This window comes from Acanthopagrus latus, chromosome 22 (assembly GCF_904848185.1).
Source record: "Acanthopagrus latus isolate v.2019 chromosome 22, fAcaLat1.1, whole genome shotgun sequence".
Lineage (NCBI taxonomy): Eukaryota > Metazoa > Chordata > Actinopteri > Spariformes > Sparidae > Acanthopagrus > Acanthopagrus latus.
Window position 1 is genome coordinate 14,467,803 of NC_051060.1, and position 19,110 is coordinate 14,486,912.

The following is a 19,110-nucleotide window of genomic DNA, read 5'->3' on the forward strand; positions in this document are numbered from 1 at the left end:
AGAGATGTTTTGCATGTGTAAAAATCGTAAAAATAGCAAAAAAAATTGTGGGGGGGTTATCATTTATTCAGGCTTACAACAGGATTGACAGTGACCTAGTTGCACACTTCCCACATGCACCCCCCTTCCTCTAGTCTTCCCGAGTCTGCAGTGGAAGGTGGGGGTCTGTCTGTGTTTGTAGGATCAAAGTGGGAGCTTGTGTGTTAATATGCTTTCCTGCCATGTTAGAAATACTCCGTTATATCCTGGCAGAACACACATTTGGTGCTGGAGAGTCAGAATACTGTATAAATGTAAAGATTCTTGTGCAGGTTATTTCCCTATGCGATGAACAACATTCACTTAATCTATATAACAGATGCACAGTCAGATCAAGCTCCCTGCTTGGATTTCACCTGCATATGAATACTGTGGTGATATGTGGTGACTCCAACAGTCCCGGTTAATGATGTTTTTGTTGCGTGGAAAAAGATATTCCGCTCTCATGATATCAAACAGAGACAAGTAGGAAATCCTCACAGTTGAGAAGCTGCAACAACAGTTTGATTAACATTTCTGTTAAAGAAATTGGCTGAAATGATGAATCAACTTCTAAGACAGTTGAAGAATTTTCTGTTTATCAAATCATCGATTTAACCATTGATCATTTTAGCTCTACACTGCAACAAAGAGCAAAAAAGAAATAAAAAATTATAATGAGGCCTGCAACTGCTTTTCAAGCACGAATGTCTTGTGTCATAACATTTGGTGGTTCCAGCTCCTTTGATGTAACAATTTGCTTCTTTTCTTTGTCATTCACAATAGTAAATCAAGAGTCTTTGGGCTGTGAAGAAGCAATTCGAAGGTATCACTTTGAATACTGTGGCGTTTGTTCACAAATTTGTTGATATTTTACAGATGAGACAATCGATTTAATCATAAAATAATCTCAAAAGAAAATAATCACTCATATTATTATTTGCAGAGCTACAATGAAATGTCCAACAGTTTCCAAGAGTACGGAAATGACGACTTTAAATGTTTTTGTTGTGCCCCCAACACTGAACCATGAGATATTCAGTTTACATGATATATATCAGAGACAATGTGCAAATCCTCACCGTTGAGAAGCTGCAATCACAGTTTGATTGCCATTTTTGTTATAAAGAGTTTTTATATAAGAGTTGAAGAAGAAGAAGAAGAAGAAATTGTTAATTAAAACAACAACTTTCATTATAAATCACCACCTGGACTTTGAAAAGCATCAAAAGAGAAAGCAAGATCCATCAAAGAAGAGCTTCAACCAGCACTGCAAATATGAATTGCTTAATTAATTAGTCGACTGAATGAAAATGAACGTTTGCTGGTTCCAAGTCTTTAAATGTAATGATTTGCTCTGCACCCCAGAGCATGCGCTCCATGTACAGAGGCTATGATCTTGCTGCATCGATTCCAAACTGCTTCCTAGTGCTCTTTGTCTGAACTATCAAATAAAGCCACGAAAGGGCAAAAGAAAATGGAAGAATTTGTCATGCATGATCTTTTGGTTTTGGACTGCTGATTGGGCAAAAAAAGCAATCACTTTAGTGCCCTGGAAGACTGTGATGAGGCTTTTTCTAAATTCTTATCTGTAAATTGATGAATAATGAAATTGAATGGTAGTTGCAGTCCTAGCTACAACACTGTGCAGCCATCCTTACTAGTGTCAGTATCAACAGGGCCGAAAACAATCAATATTACAAGAGCCTTTAAGGACTTTTATTGAAGCGTTAAGTGGCCACAATTTGATTGCAACATAAAGCTTTGTGTATCTTCGTGAGATTGAACATCCCACAGACACACTGCCGGTGCTCCTATCAACACTGCCCCATCATTGCTCTGCCCAGCTGGCTGACAGCTGTAAATCCACAGCTTTATTCCTCTATCACTTCTTCCATATCCATGGAGTACTTCACTGTACAGTTACTGTGCCAAAGGTCACTGCCTGCTGCTGCTGCTGCATTCTCTCCCCCCCTCGATATGCAATTTGTCTGACCTGGTTCAAGCAGAGATCGCATGTAATCCAGAAGATCTGCACAGACCACAGGGCCCTCGCTCCATGGGTCCTCACTCTATTTACAGAGTAAGCAGAGGTAGCCCCGGAGAGGACTGGAGGCATGCACATAAACACACAGACACACACAGGCACATATACACTCACAGTCACACATAAAAGCATATGAAAAAAGGAGAACATTTCAACGGTTCTCTGAACTAAAGCTACAGTCTGCAAGTGGACTTTGATTCCGAACTCTCAGAAAAGCAATATTGCATCTGCCCACACTGCTGTCTGTCAAGGTTGACAAGTCAAGTTTGTTTATACAGCCTCAACGCAAGAATGCCACCTTTGAGAAAAGAGTACAGACAACAGGCTTTCCAAGAACAAACTTCAGTCACGTACCATGCAACAATATCTTTAAGAATCAAATCACAGCACACAAGGTAATGCACGTCTTTCAAAACCAGAGACAGCGAGCACTTGCCATGAATAAATCAATCCTGAAAAAAGCAATGTGATCAATATCCGATGTCATCTCCAACATCCTGCAGACAGCTAACCACAAGGGGACAGAAATGTGTTCTGGGTTATTCTGGGAGGAGGCCAGATCCAGGAAGCCATTTTACTTAATTAATCACACACAAGTGTTTATTACAGAGGCTGCTGAGTCATCCTAAATGTCCATAATTAGCTAAATAAGTATGTGTAAAAAATGAGGAGCAGCATCTTGAAGCATCTACAGCCCTTGCCTTCCTCTGAGGGACACAGGTGGGCTGAGGTCTACTCCGGAGGTTTCGCTTCAATGACAACATTAATGGTTTATAAAAATCTCTAAAAACATTAATATCTCATCTCTTCTAATTTGGGTCAGTAAATGTTCTGTTTGCTGCAGAGGGTAAAAAAAAAGATTTCTAACTCATTTTCAAAAATTCAACTCCATCGCCAAATACAAAAGGAGGTATGTTGTACAGTTGATGTACGATGTAAAAGTCAGCAACTAATCATTAGTCTAATAATGGGTGCGGTTCTAAATGTGATATTAAACTTGAAAATATAAAATACTGGAGAATAACATGACCTGGATGACTTAGAACCTCCATCAACAACATTTACATTTATATTTTTTTGGTTCACATCATACAAATCGAACGAACACAAACAAAACAGTCACAACTTGAGAAACTGGTTTAATAAAGTCTTTGTCACAGCCCAAGACACAAAATATTTTTCATCTTTGTGCACAGAGGCACTGATGACTCTGGAAAGATATTTGAAACTGCAGTAAATGTTGTCAAACACCCTTCTAGTTTTTTTTTTTTTTTTTTGAGAGACTGCCAGGGATTTCTCTTTCAGAAAACAGATGCTCAGCTATGTGACTCGAATGATAATACATGAGAGGCACAAAGTGGGGCTGTGCGCTTGTGTACAATGCTGAATTGTGCATTAGGAAATGAGTTGTGGAACAAGCCGCAATACTAACAAAGTAAGATGCTGAAGTCCTCCAGTACATTCTATTATATCTTATTCTGAGATTCTCTAATGAAAGTGAGAGGCAGAAATCAGACTTAAAATGATTGGACTGCACTGCCGGCTGGATGCTCACACAGGACTGGACTGGATCAAATTCAGAGAGACACTAAGTCCATTTGGTATTCACTGTACGCTCTCTACAACATCATTTCATCCCTGTAAGCTACACATGTGGACAAATTCTCTGGAATCTGAGCAGCGCCAGCCTGCATCACAAGAACAGGTTGATCTTTTGAGAGTAGCTCTTAATTCAAGTTAGGCTAGAGGGCTAACACAATGCTGTAATTACATAACACAAAGAAAACCCTCTCTGTCTCTGTCCAGCCGCCCAAAACTGGACTCCTTTCATCCAGCGAGGGAACATGGTGACCGGAGAGCGAGCGGGACGATGGAGTCTGCCCACCCCTTTCATAGACTCAGAACAAACACTTGCTATTGTCTCTCCTGATCCTTGTGTATGGGCACATGTGGGTGGCTATGTTTGTCTTCACCCATCGCTATCCAGTGTTCCTATATGCTCAGTGGATCGATACAGCTCAGAGAGGTCAACCGCCTTGACAAGCCACAGGACGATCCTCTGACGGTGTGTGCATATGTTCTCCACACGTGCAAGATTGCATAAGTGATTTTGACCCATGTATTTCACCCTACAAGACCCTGACACAGGGATGGCGTATGGGAACTCAACCCCTCCCAGAGCACATACAGGACCCTATTTTCAGCAGCGACCCCGTAACCTTTAACCCCCTGGACTCGCAATACTGGGGCAACATAATACAGCAAACGTTGGATGCTATTTCTTTATCTGTGATCACAGCATGTTCCGCACATTCACAGGGCGCCTCGAAAAACAAGCAACGAGTCAGATTGCATGAAAATGGTGAATGAGGCAACTGTTAGGCCTGAGACTTAAACCCCTCTCTGGTGCTATGACGAGACATGTTTCTGGATGTTGATTTTATCACTTGGGTTCCTCAACCCAACCCTTGATCTGGGAAAAGAATGCTACCAGGAGGAAAAAGTGCATATTTATTTCTAAGTATATCCTGGTGTTTTGTGCGCAGTAAACTATCCAATTACTAACATGTATCAGCACACTGACAGTTAGACCGGACAGCCAGCAGCCTGTTAGCTTAGCTTGGCACAAAGACTGGAAAAGGGAAGAAACAGCTGGCTAACTCAGCCCACAGAAAAGTATTGATATCTTGTTGTCAGAACAAAGTTGCCAGGAAAGCAACAGGTAGTTAAGAAGTTACTCCTGACCTGGAAGTTGTTTAGCACAGGGAGGACACAAAGTTGTCCTGCCATAAGGTTCAATGTGGCCAACCAGAAATGATGAAAAAACTATAATATCACCAGTGTTCTCACTATGCTCTTCACATAGATGCTGTAGCATTTACTATTAATAATTTTTTGTTGTCTGAGCATGGCTGACAATGTGACATTTTGTGCAGGAAGTCAGTCCTTTAAGTAAATGCGTGGGATTGAGGGGATACATATATTTTGTTAAATGAGTTAAAGAGTGCCATTATGCTTTCGCATTTATTTCTTTGAATGTGTGAGGCTCTTCATATTCAACTCATAAGTGCCATGGAAATTTGGAATTTTGTCTATGACATACTGTACCCGTCAACAAGGTCCTATTTCTTCTCTCTGAAATCATTATTGGGTTTACTTTCATGGTTGACAAATTGTACATTAATATACTCTGGGTGTGCACAACAGGGCACCAAAAACATTGTTCCACGCCAAATTTGTAGCGAGGCATGACGGTATTAGGGGACATTATTCTCACCAAGCAGGAGGCCTTCCTCTTGTAGAAGAGAGGGGGTTGTCATGAGGAAAGGACTGTCTGTGCTTTCAAAGATTTTGTCTTTAATCAGCGGATCTGCTGGAATTAGAGGTCTGTCTGAGCCTGAGCCCCCCTCCATTACCCCCTTCCATTGCTGAAATGTGAGAAAGGTGAAGTGTCTACGAGGGTCTACAGTGTGTGCGTGTGTGTGCGTGTTTTGGTCAAGGGATTCTTCAACCATGGGACCAGAACGACATGAGCTGCCACATTGGGCTCATAAATGCACCTTTTGGCAAGCCCACAGGAAATGCAGCTTAGCATAATTCAAAAATACCAGACGGTGTGTACTGTGGTGCACTGCTAAATCCACAAAGCAGCTTTCTCCCTCTCTCATCTCCCTCTGCCTCTCTCCTCCATCTTCCAAAAAAACACTTCCGCACAAACAGGAATTAATACAGCTGCCAAACAGTCGATTTTCGCCAGAATGAACGACACCTCAGGCCCTCAAAATGCACGGGGCTTAGTTCTGTTTGTTATTAGAGGACTCATTAAGGGGAAAAGGCCACCGCTAAAATGGCGTTAAAGCTGGGATAAAGCTGATATTTTGTCCTCGGCAGGTAAACAATGACAAAATATTATAAATTCTGCGTGCTTCAGCTCCAGCCTCAATAATCGAAAAACACAGCCGTGAATATCCATTCATTTTATTCCTGCCCACTTCTAAACGATTTTACTGGTGTTAGTAGGGATCAGGAAATAAGGCTGGCTCAGACAGAATTGACAACATGAAAACAGAATCAGATTCAGGTACATGCTGTGACCTGAATCCAGATTACAACCCCACCACATCTGCAATAACAACGTAGAAAATGCATGGCATACTGATCACACGGGCATGGATTTTTAACCGGTGGAAGGATGTGATGTTTCTGTGAGCAGATGGTCGAGAAAGATCACTGGTCGTTGTGATGTGAGCTGCAATTTTACACCCATTTTCATTTAAATAACAACAGGCCTGTGCACTGTCACACTTTAAGAGCACTGTGAAAACAAAAAAAAAAAAAAAACAATTAAACAACCAACAGAAATGAAGAAACATTTTGATTGTGTTTAATAGGATAAGCTAAAAAAATTGAAATGCTGGCTGTCACAATGGCACGATGTTGATGATGGAGGGCGTCACTGAGTATTTTCAGTAAACATGTCTTCGCTCTCTGAAAATACCCACATAAGTGCTGTGTAAAAGTTCTTATTGCCTGTTAAACTCACTGTGTGCTGGTGAACAGAAGCCTTCGAGCAAATTGTGCAGATAAAATGTATATAATAAAGACATGAAGTGTACAGAGGCAAAGACATTTTTTTTCAGGAAGAATCAATCAATCAATATGTTATGTGCTGTATGATAATCTCCACTGACAGTCACGACTGAAATCCTTAGTTATTCACAGTGTATATAACTTAATTGTATGAATAAAGTTTAAGCATTACATGTTCAATTATTTAGTCGGCTACCTATTGATTGCTTGTTATTAAAGTGATTAAGGCACTTTTTCTTCATTTTTTTCTTTTGTTACATTAATTGTTAGACATTGAGACCATCAGCTAAATTATATTGTTTGATTGTAAAAAGTCTTGAGCTATGAAATTTGTCATATATGGAAAATACATTAGACATTTCTGTATTTGCAGCCTTTTAAAAACCCTAACAATGTGATCTTGGGTTAAATTAGCTTATTATTTGATCGAGGAACAGCAACATTTTTGCTGCCCAAATGTGCATGTGCCAAGTGTGCAAATGTGCATGTCGTCTAATCATCTGTGAAGATATCTATTTTTCCTGTCTACCTGTAAAAGTCTTGACATGTACCTCTTTGTGCATGTATCTTATTCTGAAGTTTGGCTTCGACCCTTGCAGTATTTATGTGCTAATTAGTTCGTGCTGCCTCGTGTCACTGTATGTAATCCACTTGACAAAACATTGCATTGGCTCTTGACGTCGCTCTGACTCAACCACAATGTTTGCAATGCTTATGAAGAGGTGATGAGGGGAGCAGATGGCAGCAGAACAATACCATAAGCAGCACTGGTATGGGAGGACCAGTGACAGCCTGGTGCAGATTAATGCAACACAGAGCACAAAGCTCACCGGGCTCTCGTTATAAGCCGTATGAATCCTACCTGGATGGATTGTAGAAGCCGCATGCATCCTTCCCTGACGTCTTCGAAGGGACACCGTTTGGAGAGCATGAGGATGTGAGCCAAGATGTCGTTCAGGTCACTGGTGGGAAGGCACCCAGAGGCCGGGGATAACGGGACCGGCACTGGTATTGGCTTGATGGCCTCCACTTTCCTCATGACCATCTGGCAGATGTTCTCCATGGCTTCGCTCCTGGAGACGGCATCCCGACTGGCCAGCCCATCCCATCTCCCCAGAGACTCCTGTTCCTGCACTTCCATCTTTTGATCTAACGTTTGTGCTGTCTTAAAAGAGGCTACACAACAAATAACACATGAAACACTCCATGTTTACATCACAGCATCAAAACAACCCCTCACAATGATTTAACATTATTCTACAGCATCTAACATAACATTCAGAGTAAAACCATGTATAAATCTATCTATCTATCTATCTATCTATCTATCTATCTATCTATCTATCTATCTATCTATATATATATATATAGCTTATATATATATATATATATATATATAGCTTATATATATATATATATATATATATATATATATATATATATATATATATATATATATATATATATATATATATATCTATCTATCTATCAGTATAACATATTGTAGCCAATAAATAGCAAGAAACTGGTGTACAAAAATGTGTTTACTGTGATTTTCTGCACATTGCAATTAAACAGATTGTTCACCAGGGAGTTTACATGGTTTATTTCTCAACTGGAAGATGTCCAGTCAGTAAAAGCAAGCAAGATCAGTATGGATAAATTCTCTATCTATACACGTGTGTTAATATTTCAACATTGTCACTGTGACAAATTTGATTTTTCTGTAAATTGCAGAAGAAACTCTTTATGGATAAAATAACATGCCAAGAGATAATGCCCCCAAAAAATCAAGATGTGAATAGTTATTTAAATCCAATTTAAGTCCTACTTTGATTTGTAAAAGGCCAAAGTAAAGACAACATTCAAATCACAGGGGCTGCAGTTTTTTGATAAAAGCCTGTTTATAAATGCAGCATGGTATTGCTGAAGAGTTGTCTACATACTATTTTTGGGCAAATGGGCAAAATGTCCTTGAAATAATATCACACTATTTTTCACCTCTATTGTGATATACAATATATAACCTGATATTTTTAATTTTCTCAAAAGCTCTCATTAATGGTATGACTGGGCCACAAAATTAAATAATGTGATATTTTTCAACAAAAATGCCTCGACACCGACCGATTTGTGATAAATAATCATCAGTGAAGTGGATGTAATGACAAAGTGGGTAAAGGGAAGCATTACAAGATAATGACATCACTTTACTGTACCAGGAGAGGGCAACACTTATGCCATATCAGGCCATTATAACATCTAAATCTAAGACGACATAGTCTTAGCCCTACTAAAAAAAAAATCCCATGTAAGGGAGCAGACCCCAGCAAAAAACACAAAATGATGTTTACTGTAATATAATCATAAAACATGACTCATAACAATAGCTGTCCTTTTTTTCCCCCCAAATGGTTGAGCCTTAATTTGCAGCACCCTACTTCCCAAAATGACCTAACGCTGACATCACAATTGATCACCATGGTATAAATAGTCTCGAAAATTCTGTGATGGTTGAGTTTCAATTCAATGATAAAACATTAAAATGCGTAGAATATGACTGACAAATTGTGTATCTGATTTCGTAACTCCTAAATATCGCCAGGAATGCGGGGATTTAAACTTGACTATGCTGACATTTGGTCTGTGTCATCTCCCAATAAAAAAAGAAAAACCCCGGCTGAAGTGCAGACTATTATAGTGATGTTTACAAGCCATCATAATCTGCCAGTTAAAGTGTTATTCCCTCCTGCTGCCTTTGTAAATCATATTTACCGACTTTTCCTTTGCGGTTAACCTCTTTTTCTTTAAATGTAAGACATATCATGGTTGGAAAATGTGCAAACACGCAACTTGTCAGTTAGTAAAGGTCCATTCAATCTCTCCCTGCCTTCCTTTCCGTGGCAAAGCTTCCAAGCTGCCCGTTAACAAAGACACCAGTAAAGTACAAAGGACCCGAGGCGAAAACAAAACCCCTACATGCAAACCTTTCGCTGTGGACATTAAACATAAAGTGTCATTCTCAAATACTCACTTTATCCACATTCTTTGACGCAGGTCTTCTGCTCCGGGACGCCTTCACACAGCACTGACCAGCAACGTTAGTCCCAGGGTAGAAACGAGAGGAGGGGGGCAATTTGAGAGTAAACATTTGATTGGCAGAACACGTTGGCCAATGAGAGGAGGCCGTAGGCATTCGAAGGCGTTACCGTGTGCGGTCTGATAAATGATTGGTCGGAGGCCAGTTGCCAAGCTCCCGGGGGAAGGTTTTATGGGAGTTGAGTTCTCTTCGCGTGTTGGGTGCTGTGGAGGTTAGCTCTGAAGAACTACATCTCCCGTCATACATTTCGTCGGCATCAGCCCCCCCTCCCCGCTCTTGTTTATCAGAAATAACTGAAAGGCAGACAGAGGAGAGAAAGAAGGGGGAGTGGGCTACCTTTCCACTTGATTTGTTATGTTACATTTAACCTCGTTTGAATTGAACTTAACAGCCAAGCTACACAATAAAACGTTTAACAGTGCCACTTAAACGCAAATAATCACGTCAACATTGACTGACAGAAGTTATAATTGGATTCTGATGTTAGAGACAAATGTTTTGTCCCTGATAAATTCACTATCTCAGTGCTGCACACCTGCCACACTGTGAGCACGTCGCTTTTTTTTTTTTTTTGCTGGAGCAGACTATTTGCATACTGCTGCTGTGCAAATGTTTACTGGTGATTGAGCTACAGGCTAAACACATGGTACTATCAGAAAATAGCTTCAGAGATCTGAAAAGTGTTTTATCGAGTTGAAAGACAGCATGTCTCCACATGATGGTTAAGACCATAAGAGGCTATTTTTTAAATAAAAGGTGTTAATCAAGGCCACTGAGGTCATGTCCTCAGTATTCTGGGTGGGTAGAGAAAAATGACATCTAACAATGTGGTAATAATATGATATAGGCTAATAATAATATGACATATTATGTGTCCTCTTACATGCACCATTTCTTTAAAATAAGGTGTAATATTAAGGTCAGTTTTTCAGCAATGCATTTAGAAATTATTAAATACTATAAATATCAGTGTACTGGGGATGACCTTACTCAAGATCAGTCGACAACAACACACACACCACTTGCATTTTTAGGGTGCAGGTAATCAAATCCTCCCAAAATCAATTCCAATGAAAATGTTTTATTATGATTATTTCTATCATTATTATTATTAAATACATGTCTTAACAAATCAGTGTGTGGGAATTAATTGGGATTACTTCAATCAAACTTTAGTCAAAAAGTAAAATGCAGAATAGATTTTTGATTGATTTGATGATTAGCTCATATTCTCTGAAAGGGTAGGTGTATTACACTCACAATGAACATTTAAAGCACTTCATGTAAAAAAGATAACCTGCTCACATAATAAACTTCAAATTGAAATGTATTGGAACATGTAGTCTGATTGATTAATTTAAAATATTTGAACATTTAAATTGTATTGAGATGAAATCTACAGCCTGGTCAAATATGACCAGGCAGAAGGGGGGAAATTAGTGAAATTGTAATAATGTTAACTTTTTTCCTTTGATCTTAATTATTTTGAATGGTATCTCTGTGACCAAACCTTTATAAAATGTACGTTTTTCTGTCAGATAACACTGAATCGTCTGGCATATTGTAGACCTGGGAGGTGGGAGAGAGAACAGTGCGCAGGCGGAACCTCTGTGACGAGAGCGGCAAAGAGGAGGGAAATTTAAAATGTCCGGACTTCTTCATGGTGACAGAACAGCTGAGCCGCACGAAGAAATCAGTCAGCATTATTATTTACAACCAACACAATCAGTCTGATTACCTTATATTGAAGCATATGATCGTTTGAAACGAGTAGTGTCCCCTGTGTTACAAAATGGAGACTCATTACGACCAGGTAATACTCGCTCATCAGCCGTTAGCTGCGAATGTGGCTAACACATTAGCTTCAGCGTTGTTTACTTTCGCTAACCTGTCGCTAGCTGCTAGGTTGTAAGAAGAGGCTTTTCTATTCTATTTTTACGTTTATATAGCTTTAACACAGGGGAGCGAGGTTGCTAAGGGATGTCGTCGCTGCTTTTTGATAAGAATGCATCTTATCTGGGCGTTATCTGTAAATAAATCGCTGTGTTGTTGTTTGCGACACGTTAGCAGTTTTGAAATTAGGAGCGTAACTGGGCTTATTCGCACAACAGCCCACTTGTTGCAGAAAACTGGGTCACTGGGGGAAAGTGTAATGTTAAGCGTAATTAACCAACAGCAATTTAAATAATACTCACAATAACACGTTTATTTATATAGCACCTTTCAAGAGCAGAACGTCATAAAGTGCTTCACAGCAATAAAATGCAGAAAAACACAAACAGAGCAACAGAGCTTAAAGCAGCCTGTCAGCAAGCTAGGGGTTAAACATAGCTATATAAAATAGCAGGCACGTTAATCAAAAGCATGTTTCAATAAGTGAGTATTTAGGCGCTTTTTTAAATGTGTCAACTGTGTCCACATTACGTGAATTCAGTGCAAATAGGGTCCCAGAGTGTAGGAGTTACTTCCTCCAAAGCACAGTCATCTTTTGTCTTTAGCCTGGTGCGAGGAACAGTTAACATCCCTGGTCAGTGGACTTCAGAGTTCTACTTGTGTTATAGGTCATTAGAAGCTGTTGTAGCTTGATGCCTCATCATGCAACGCCCTAAATGTGATTACCATGATCTTGGACTGAATTCTCAGTTGTATGGACAACCAGTGTAAAGACGTACGGCTTGGTGAGACAGGAGATCTTTCAGTGACCTTGGTCAAAAGTTTTACAGCTGCATTTTGTAAAACCTGTAAATGGTTCATGGGAGTTTTGCTTAGATAGGTGGAAAAAGTGAGTTGCAGTAATCAGGTCGTGAAGAAATGAATGCATGAATGATCATTTCCAGCTGAGGTTTTGGGACAGCGGCCCGAGTTTGGCGATGTTTCTCAACTGATTAAAACATGAACAAACCAAACTGTTAACATGCTGGTCATGAGTCATAGTCTGACTCATAAAACAACCAAATTTGCAGAGAGTATGTTTAACTGTGGAGGATAAAGGGCCAAAACATTCGATCACCTCTGGAAAAAAATCATCAGAAACCAGGGACAGAAAAGGGAATTGTTATCATCCCCAATAATTAGCCAGGGCTGATAATCAGTTTACCCCTACGAAACATAAATATACTAATAATTTGTTGTAACTGCAACCTCTTCTTGTCTTTAGATTTTAGACTCACCCTCCAAAAATAGTTACATCGGTAGCTATTACCAGCCTCCAGACAGGATAATACCAAAACCAAGACAGCTGGAGTTCCCCGCACAATCATCCATCAGCGTGGATGCAGAGATGAACAGTCCACGGGAATCTCAATCCAAACCTAATGTTGACAGCAGAGGTATGACACAAGCTTCTAGTCTCATGCAATGTTTTTGTTATGGCAACCTCCTGCTACAATGACCAGGTTATGCTTCCCTGTTTTCCAGCTGTTGTTGATGCGCTGAAGACCCTCCAGCAGAAAATCAGGCGGTTAGAACTGGAAAGGAAGCAAGCGGAGAAGAGCTACAAGCAGTTCTCCCACGATGCTCAGAATCGTGAGCAGCTCACAGCATCTTACATGGTGCCTGGTCAACCAGCAGCCAGCCTGCCTGAGACAGATAACTCTGAAAAGAAAGGTAAGTGATGGAGGCAGTAAAGAAAGAGCCCGCTACTATTTTCTCAGGTGTTATGAAGAGTTTTTTTCTTCAAATGGTTTGCAATAGTTGTGTCTGTATTCATGCCAACAGCGATCGACTCAAAGCTGCAGTCTGCAGAGGCAAGGTGTAAGGTTCTTGAGAAGCAGCTGGACTATATGAGGAAGATGGTTCAAAATGCTAAGAAGGAGAAGAACGCTCTCATGGAGGATCAGGTATTAAAAGGCCTCAAACTGAGAGAAACAAAACATCTTCATATTATATTAATTTCTTCTAAATCAAATTGCTCACAAAAGGGTAACAGATGATGTTTATATCCTAACTTCCTTCCCCATCTGTGTTTCATTACTTCCTTGCATTTCGGTAGTGTAAGTGTCATAAATGAATGTTGCTAAGCCACCATACAGTATAATATCTGTTTACCTCCCCACTAGGCTTCACTGCAGAACCAGCGGCCAAGCAGCTCAAACAGCCAATCTCAGCGGGAGAAGCTGGAGAAACTTGAATCGGAGTGTCTCAAATTGAGCAGGACCCAAGCTTTGGCGGAGGTAAATCACGGTTTTCCAATTGATCGTCTCAGCACTAATGATCATCACAAGCTGAATGATAAAATCACCATTTCAATCTCATTATGCTTTCAGGCGAAGCTTTCTATTTTGGAGCAAAAACTACTGAAAGAGGAACATGAACGCCAGCTTGTGCAGGAGAAAGCAGACATGGTTAGTTCACAAGTGCTACATGTACCTATTTAGCAAGGAATGTAATTTTATTTATAGTTTTCATATCAACATTACATTATCTTCCTATTAAATGTTCCCTTGTGGTTTTGGAGTTAAATTATATCCAGTCCCTCATAGTGGTAGCGTGCCAGCAAAGAATCCTGAAAGGGGAACAGAAAAAAGAAATGAGTTTGTTCTGACTGTAACTATGATATTTTAATGTCCACAGCTGCAGAGAGAGCTGGACATCAACCTGCGATTGTCTGTGCCAACTTCTGAAGAGACCAAGCTAAAGAAGAAAACTAAGACCACCAAGGTAACCTTTCTGACTAACAGAGTTAATAAACCGCCTGTAGTTAGTTAATGACAAACATACGTGTTTGCACATCGTCTTGTTAACGGCTGTCTTCTACCTCAGAAAACCTCCAGACAGAATGAGCTGGCATCACCAAGCAGCTTAAGGCACAACAAAATGCCCTTTGTTGCAGGAACGGTAAGTCAGTTCTGATGCTCTGATGCACCTTCCCAAAAAACACTTATTATCATTATTATTATTATTATTATTATTATTATTATTATTATTATTGTTGTGTGCTTTTCTTGACTTATTTTTGTTTCCTACCTGTCACAGTCGACGAGCCCAAGCCACTCAGTCCACGCCAATGTACAAAGTATCCTTCACATGATGAAGCACCATCAGCCTCAGCTGTGTGAGAGAATGAGCGCTCTGCACAAATCTACTTGTGGAGCCAGGAAAAGCCTCCAAAAGGACTTTTCTCCACCTTCCAGCACCTCTTACAAAGCTGACGGGGAGCTCGACCAAGCAGAACGGTCACTGGGCTCGCTGTCTGATCTGCTGTTGGCTCTGCAGGACGAGCTCGGACAAATGAGCTTGTGAGTTCGCTTTATTTCAGTGGTTTTGTTTAACATTCACAAATTCAGTTATGTTGTTAAATCTATTGATTTTTCTTCTCAGTGAGCATCAGGAGTTGGTGGGTCAGATAGATGTAACCCAAGAGCGCGAGCAGAGGCAGGATCTGCAGAGAGAACTAGAGAGGTTGGTCGCCAGGATGGAGGAGAAGGGAGCTCAGATCACCAAGCTCCGCAAACACCAGCGGACGGTATGCGGACCGACACTCAGTGAAATTCAGAGGCATCGTTCCTACTTGTGTAGATAGTGTGGGTCACTCATGTTTCCTGTCTTTCGTTGCTGCACAGGTCCATAAACTGACCCAGAACCAGCCAGCTGCTGAGGAACACACAGCCAAGAAGTTGATCAGGCCCCCTGTTCCTTCTCCTGTTAAGGCTAAGTGTAAAGCAAAGAAAGGCTGGACCGCTCAAAACAACCTGCAGCTTCTCAGAGAAACACAGAAGTTCAGAAACAGCCTGAAACAAGACGACCTCTCCTGGGAAACATGAGATTCTCTGAAAGACCTTTCTGTGTATGGGCCTTTGATACTACAGCTGGCTGGAACACAAGACTCCCCTCTGTTTCTTTGCAGCCTGTTTTCCCAACTCTTCAAATGGCCTCTTGTACATTTTTAGTCGCAAATGAAAAGAGGGGATAAAGTGATTGATTGAGTTACTCATCAAACCTGTTAAGCAATGATATCTTGCACATAGAGTTTCCTTCATAGGTAGAGGGCCCGTAGTCTCAAATGAAGCTGGAGTAGCCTATTTTTAATATTTAAAGAATTTAATAAACGTATTCACTCTACATACTGTTTTTGTTCATATGTCGCTGCTGCCAACACAAACGTTTCTCTCCAACTCTGCACCTCTGTATGGACTTCACAGTGAGAGCCACTAGGTGGCAGCGCTCAGCTAATGTCAATTTTTCAAATGTGAAGTCTTTGACCCCTGACACACCATACAGCTGCATGTATAATAATAAGACATATCATGTGTTATGTGCAGCATCAAGCTCCTACTGTTTTGAACAGTCTATAATTGAAATGGAGCGACTGCTTTGTGAACTCAGCTACAGCAGCTGGCTGGACAGCTGAGTAAATGTGGCCCCGACCACAGGACAAACGGATGTGGTTTTTATCGCTGTGCACAATTGGGAGGAACTGCTTTTTGACACAAGATTTTGCTGCTGCACACAGCCAAAACATCTCAATTCTCTTAAATTCAACTACGAAAACTATTGCTCGTCTTAATTGCAGGCTGGTCTGACATTTCTTGCGTGGCTGGGGTTTTTTTTAATTCCGTGCTCTCTTGTTTATTTCGACTCAGCCACCGTTTATGGGATGAATAACCACATGTGAAGCTGCCTCATAACATTCCTGCGTTATCTCCTCATTATCAGGCCCTGGTAAAAATTTTCTGTAATCTTATAAGGCCACATTTTTGATTAGTAGGAAGAATTTTTGACCATTAAGCTGATCTCAAGTCAACCACCTAAACCACCAGCTCTACACTTGAGTTTTAAGTCACAGATTGTTAAAATAAAACATCCCTAACCGGCCCATCCAACGTCCCATGTCATGGGAGAAGAAAACAGCTGATTGTTAGCCTTTTCAGTTCATTATCTAGGTCGGTCCTGGTATTCTTGGCATGACTCGGGAGTTCACTGCGTGGCTAAATGGCCTTAGCTGGTGTATGAGAGACACTAAACCTAATGCATTGTTTCTCTGTGCTTCCATATTAGATTACAGAGCATGACTGGACACGGCAATCTGGTTAGACCCCTCCATGCCCACATACATCTCCATGATGACCATGCAGCTCTGATACCTTGTGACTGCACACCCATCTTTTTGTGCGGGGTTGAATAGCAGTGGTGTGCTCTGAGAGCTTGTATGTAGGAGGGCTGAGGAGATGTGAGTCTGTGTACGGCATGTTGTTGTGGGTGTGTGAAAAGATTGCCTATAAACGGCTACTAGTTCGTTATCTTATGAACATATATTTACAGTGTAGTCAAATTTAAAAAAGGAGTATATTTGACTGCAATCAGGTTGACATGGAGCAAAGTCGGTGAGTATCCTGGTTGCTGAAAAGTAACTGACTATCCAAGAGTCATAGGAGATGTCCTTGAGTAGCAAAGCTTCTGTATCTGTCCAGCAACAGCACACGCTGTACTAAGTGCAGGGTTACAGATTGGTTTAATGGGCACACGACAGAGAAATTGCGGTGCGGCCGTCCAAAAAAACTCCTGAAACTCTCTTTGGTTCTGGGAAACTGTACCAGCTGGGGACTGTGGGCCACTGGAAGAATAACAGTCTGCTCTGCAGAAAACACATCGTGTTCGCACACACCTTATCCAAGAATGTAGTCAAGTGAACGGACCGTGATACTTGAGCGTGCACTCTTACATTTCCTTTAGACCTAACAGATTTCGCTGCATAAGCAGAACCTTACTGTGACCTTGGAAGCTGTGTGTGCGTCCTGTCAGGAACACAACACAGGGAAAAACAAACGGGTTGTTTTTAACAGAGTGGTTTTAGCTGCCAATGGCACCTTTAGACTGTTAGCGGTATTTTATATGAAATAATGCCTTTGTTATTGATGAGATTTGTTGATTGCTATCATAAACAGAGAGTAATAACATTAAGATCAGGGGTGCCTAATACATTTTCCCCTCGCAAGGCCAAGAAACCAACTGTAGGCCATGGGCCAAAAGCAAACACCTGTTGTACTGCTCAGATCCAAAATGGTAGGATGCCAAGTTCCCTTAATTCAATGACTTACTTCACAAAGTCTAGCTCTGTGCTCAGATAATGAAAAATAATAAATAACTAGGTCTCATAATTATATTTAAAGAGCTTTTTTTTTTATCACACAAGAAGTTAAGAAAGCATTAACAACTATAATGTAAAAAATCAAGATGATGTAACAAATTATGTATACAGTGTTTATCATCACCCAGCTGAGCACCAATTCAAATGTTAGCCCACTCATTAAACTTTGTTATGTACAAGATAATGTATGTCGACTTCAAGAAACACTGTGACAATACAGCGCAGGGCTATGAGTTTGTGTAAGCCAAAAACTGGGTACAAAAAAAACACTCTTTTTTCATTAACAGTAGTTTTCTCAACCTTTTTGGGAAAGGGACACCTTAAATATAAGGCTACATGATGTGGTGAACAAATGATATGCAATTTATGATTTGCATCTCAAAATAATCATTTGAACTACACACAAATTTAAATGATGTAACATTTGTTTGGGTATTAACAAAGCAAACATGTTTTCAAAGTGTTCTGTAAGCCAGGACGTCCCTGCAGTACTTCATTCAGTTTTACCCTCATGAAAAAATGCAGCTCCTTGTGATCACAAGAGTTGGATACTGCACTTAGCCATCTTGTGATTTTAACTATATTTGAATTTACTGTGCAGCCCCACTGAAAATAAAGCATTGTCTTGTGGGCATTAAGGTTCCTTCAAGTTTTCCACAATTATGCTTTCGTTTCTTGTTATTTCAGTTATCTAGTGACCTCTAAAGATTTATCTCAGGTCTCGATACTAGGACTCACACACACCATCAGTTAGCTTGGCTTAGCATGAAGCCTGGAACTGTCTGGCTTGGTTCTCAGTGTCTACATACTCGAAATATCATTCGATTGAATTGTCTGATCTTGCTTTGTTGTTCATTTCTTGTATTCAGCAGGACTTATTGACCTTGCATTAACTACACACACACACAGGACAAAGCAAAGCCTGAACTCAATATCTTTTGTCGTCCGGGCAACCAGCCGCTCAGTTGTAACCATGGAGCCACGTACTGAGACCTGGCTGTGCATCATCGTCCCACTCGTGATTTGTCATGTAAATGACCCGCTCCAAGAAAGTTGACACTGTTGTCAAATGAGGGCGAAACAGTGATTTGTTTAACAATATTCAAACTTTATTGGTTTTACATTGTGAAACTAAAGGCGACACTAGAAAAAAAAAACAAACAAGGCACAAAATAAAAAGGTTTGAGAAGAAAAAGAAAGGGCACAAAATAAGCACAAAACATTTCAGGGGGCATTGTGGCACCTGCAAATGTCTACATATGGCTGTGT

At 40.4% G+C, this 19,110-nt stretch overlaps 2 protein-coding genes across 2 annotated transcripts in view; one reads left to right on the forward strand and one right to left on the reverse strand.

Annotated features, from left to right (window-relative positions):
• The window catches only part of sesn1 (sestrin 1), a 62,175-nt gene extending 52,378 nt beyond the window's left edge, over positions 1-9,797 (reverse strand). The window contains exons 1-2 of the mRNA XM_037085884.1: positions 9,690-9,797; positions 7,518-7,831 (exon numbers count right to left, since the gene is read on the reverse strand). Of these exons, the coding sequence (XP_036941779.1) occupies positions 7,518-7,796 (279 nt within the window). The 5' untranslated portion in view covers positions 7,797-7,831; positions 9,690-9,797. The remainder of the gene's footprint in view (positions 1-7,517; positions 7,832-9,689) is intronic.
• A 1,558-nt stretch (positions 9,798-11,355) lies between these two features.
• cep57l1 (centrosomal protein 57, like 1) lies at positions 11,356-15,815 on the forward strand. The gene is made up of 11 exons (XM_037087543.1): positions 11,356-11,568; positions 12,913-13,084; positions 13,173-13,361; positions 13,473-13,594; positions 13,814-13,927; positions 14,021-14,098; positions 14,328-14,414; positions 14,517-14,591; positions 14,730-14,992; positions 15,075-15,219; positions 15,317-15,815. Exons 1-11 carry the CDS (start codon positions 11,548-11,550, stop codon positions 15,515-15,517), a joined length of 1,467 nt encoding a protein of 488 aa, XP_036943438.1. The 5' UTR covers positions 11,356-11,547; the 3' UTR covers positions 15,518-15,815.
• Positions 15,816-19,110: the final 3,295 nt, after the last annotated feature.

What these genes read in the sequence shown, in the direction of transcription:
- cep57l1 (XM_037087543.1), top strand. Translation starts at nt 11,548, where the DNA reads ATGGAGACTCATTACGACCAG. An exon ending in GGACCCAAGCTTTGGCGGAG is followed by an intron (nt 13,928 to 14,020) that starts GTAAATCACGGT and finishes TTATGCTTTCAG; the next exon opens with GCGAAGCTTTCTATTTTGGA. An exon ending in GAGCTCGGACAAATGAGCTT is followed by an intron (nt 14,993 to 15,074) that starts GTGAGTTCGCTT and finishes TTTTCTTCTCAG; the next exon opens with TGAGCATCAGGAGTTGGTGG.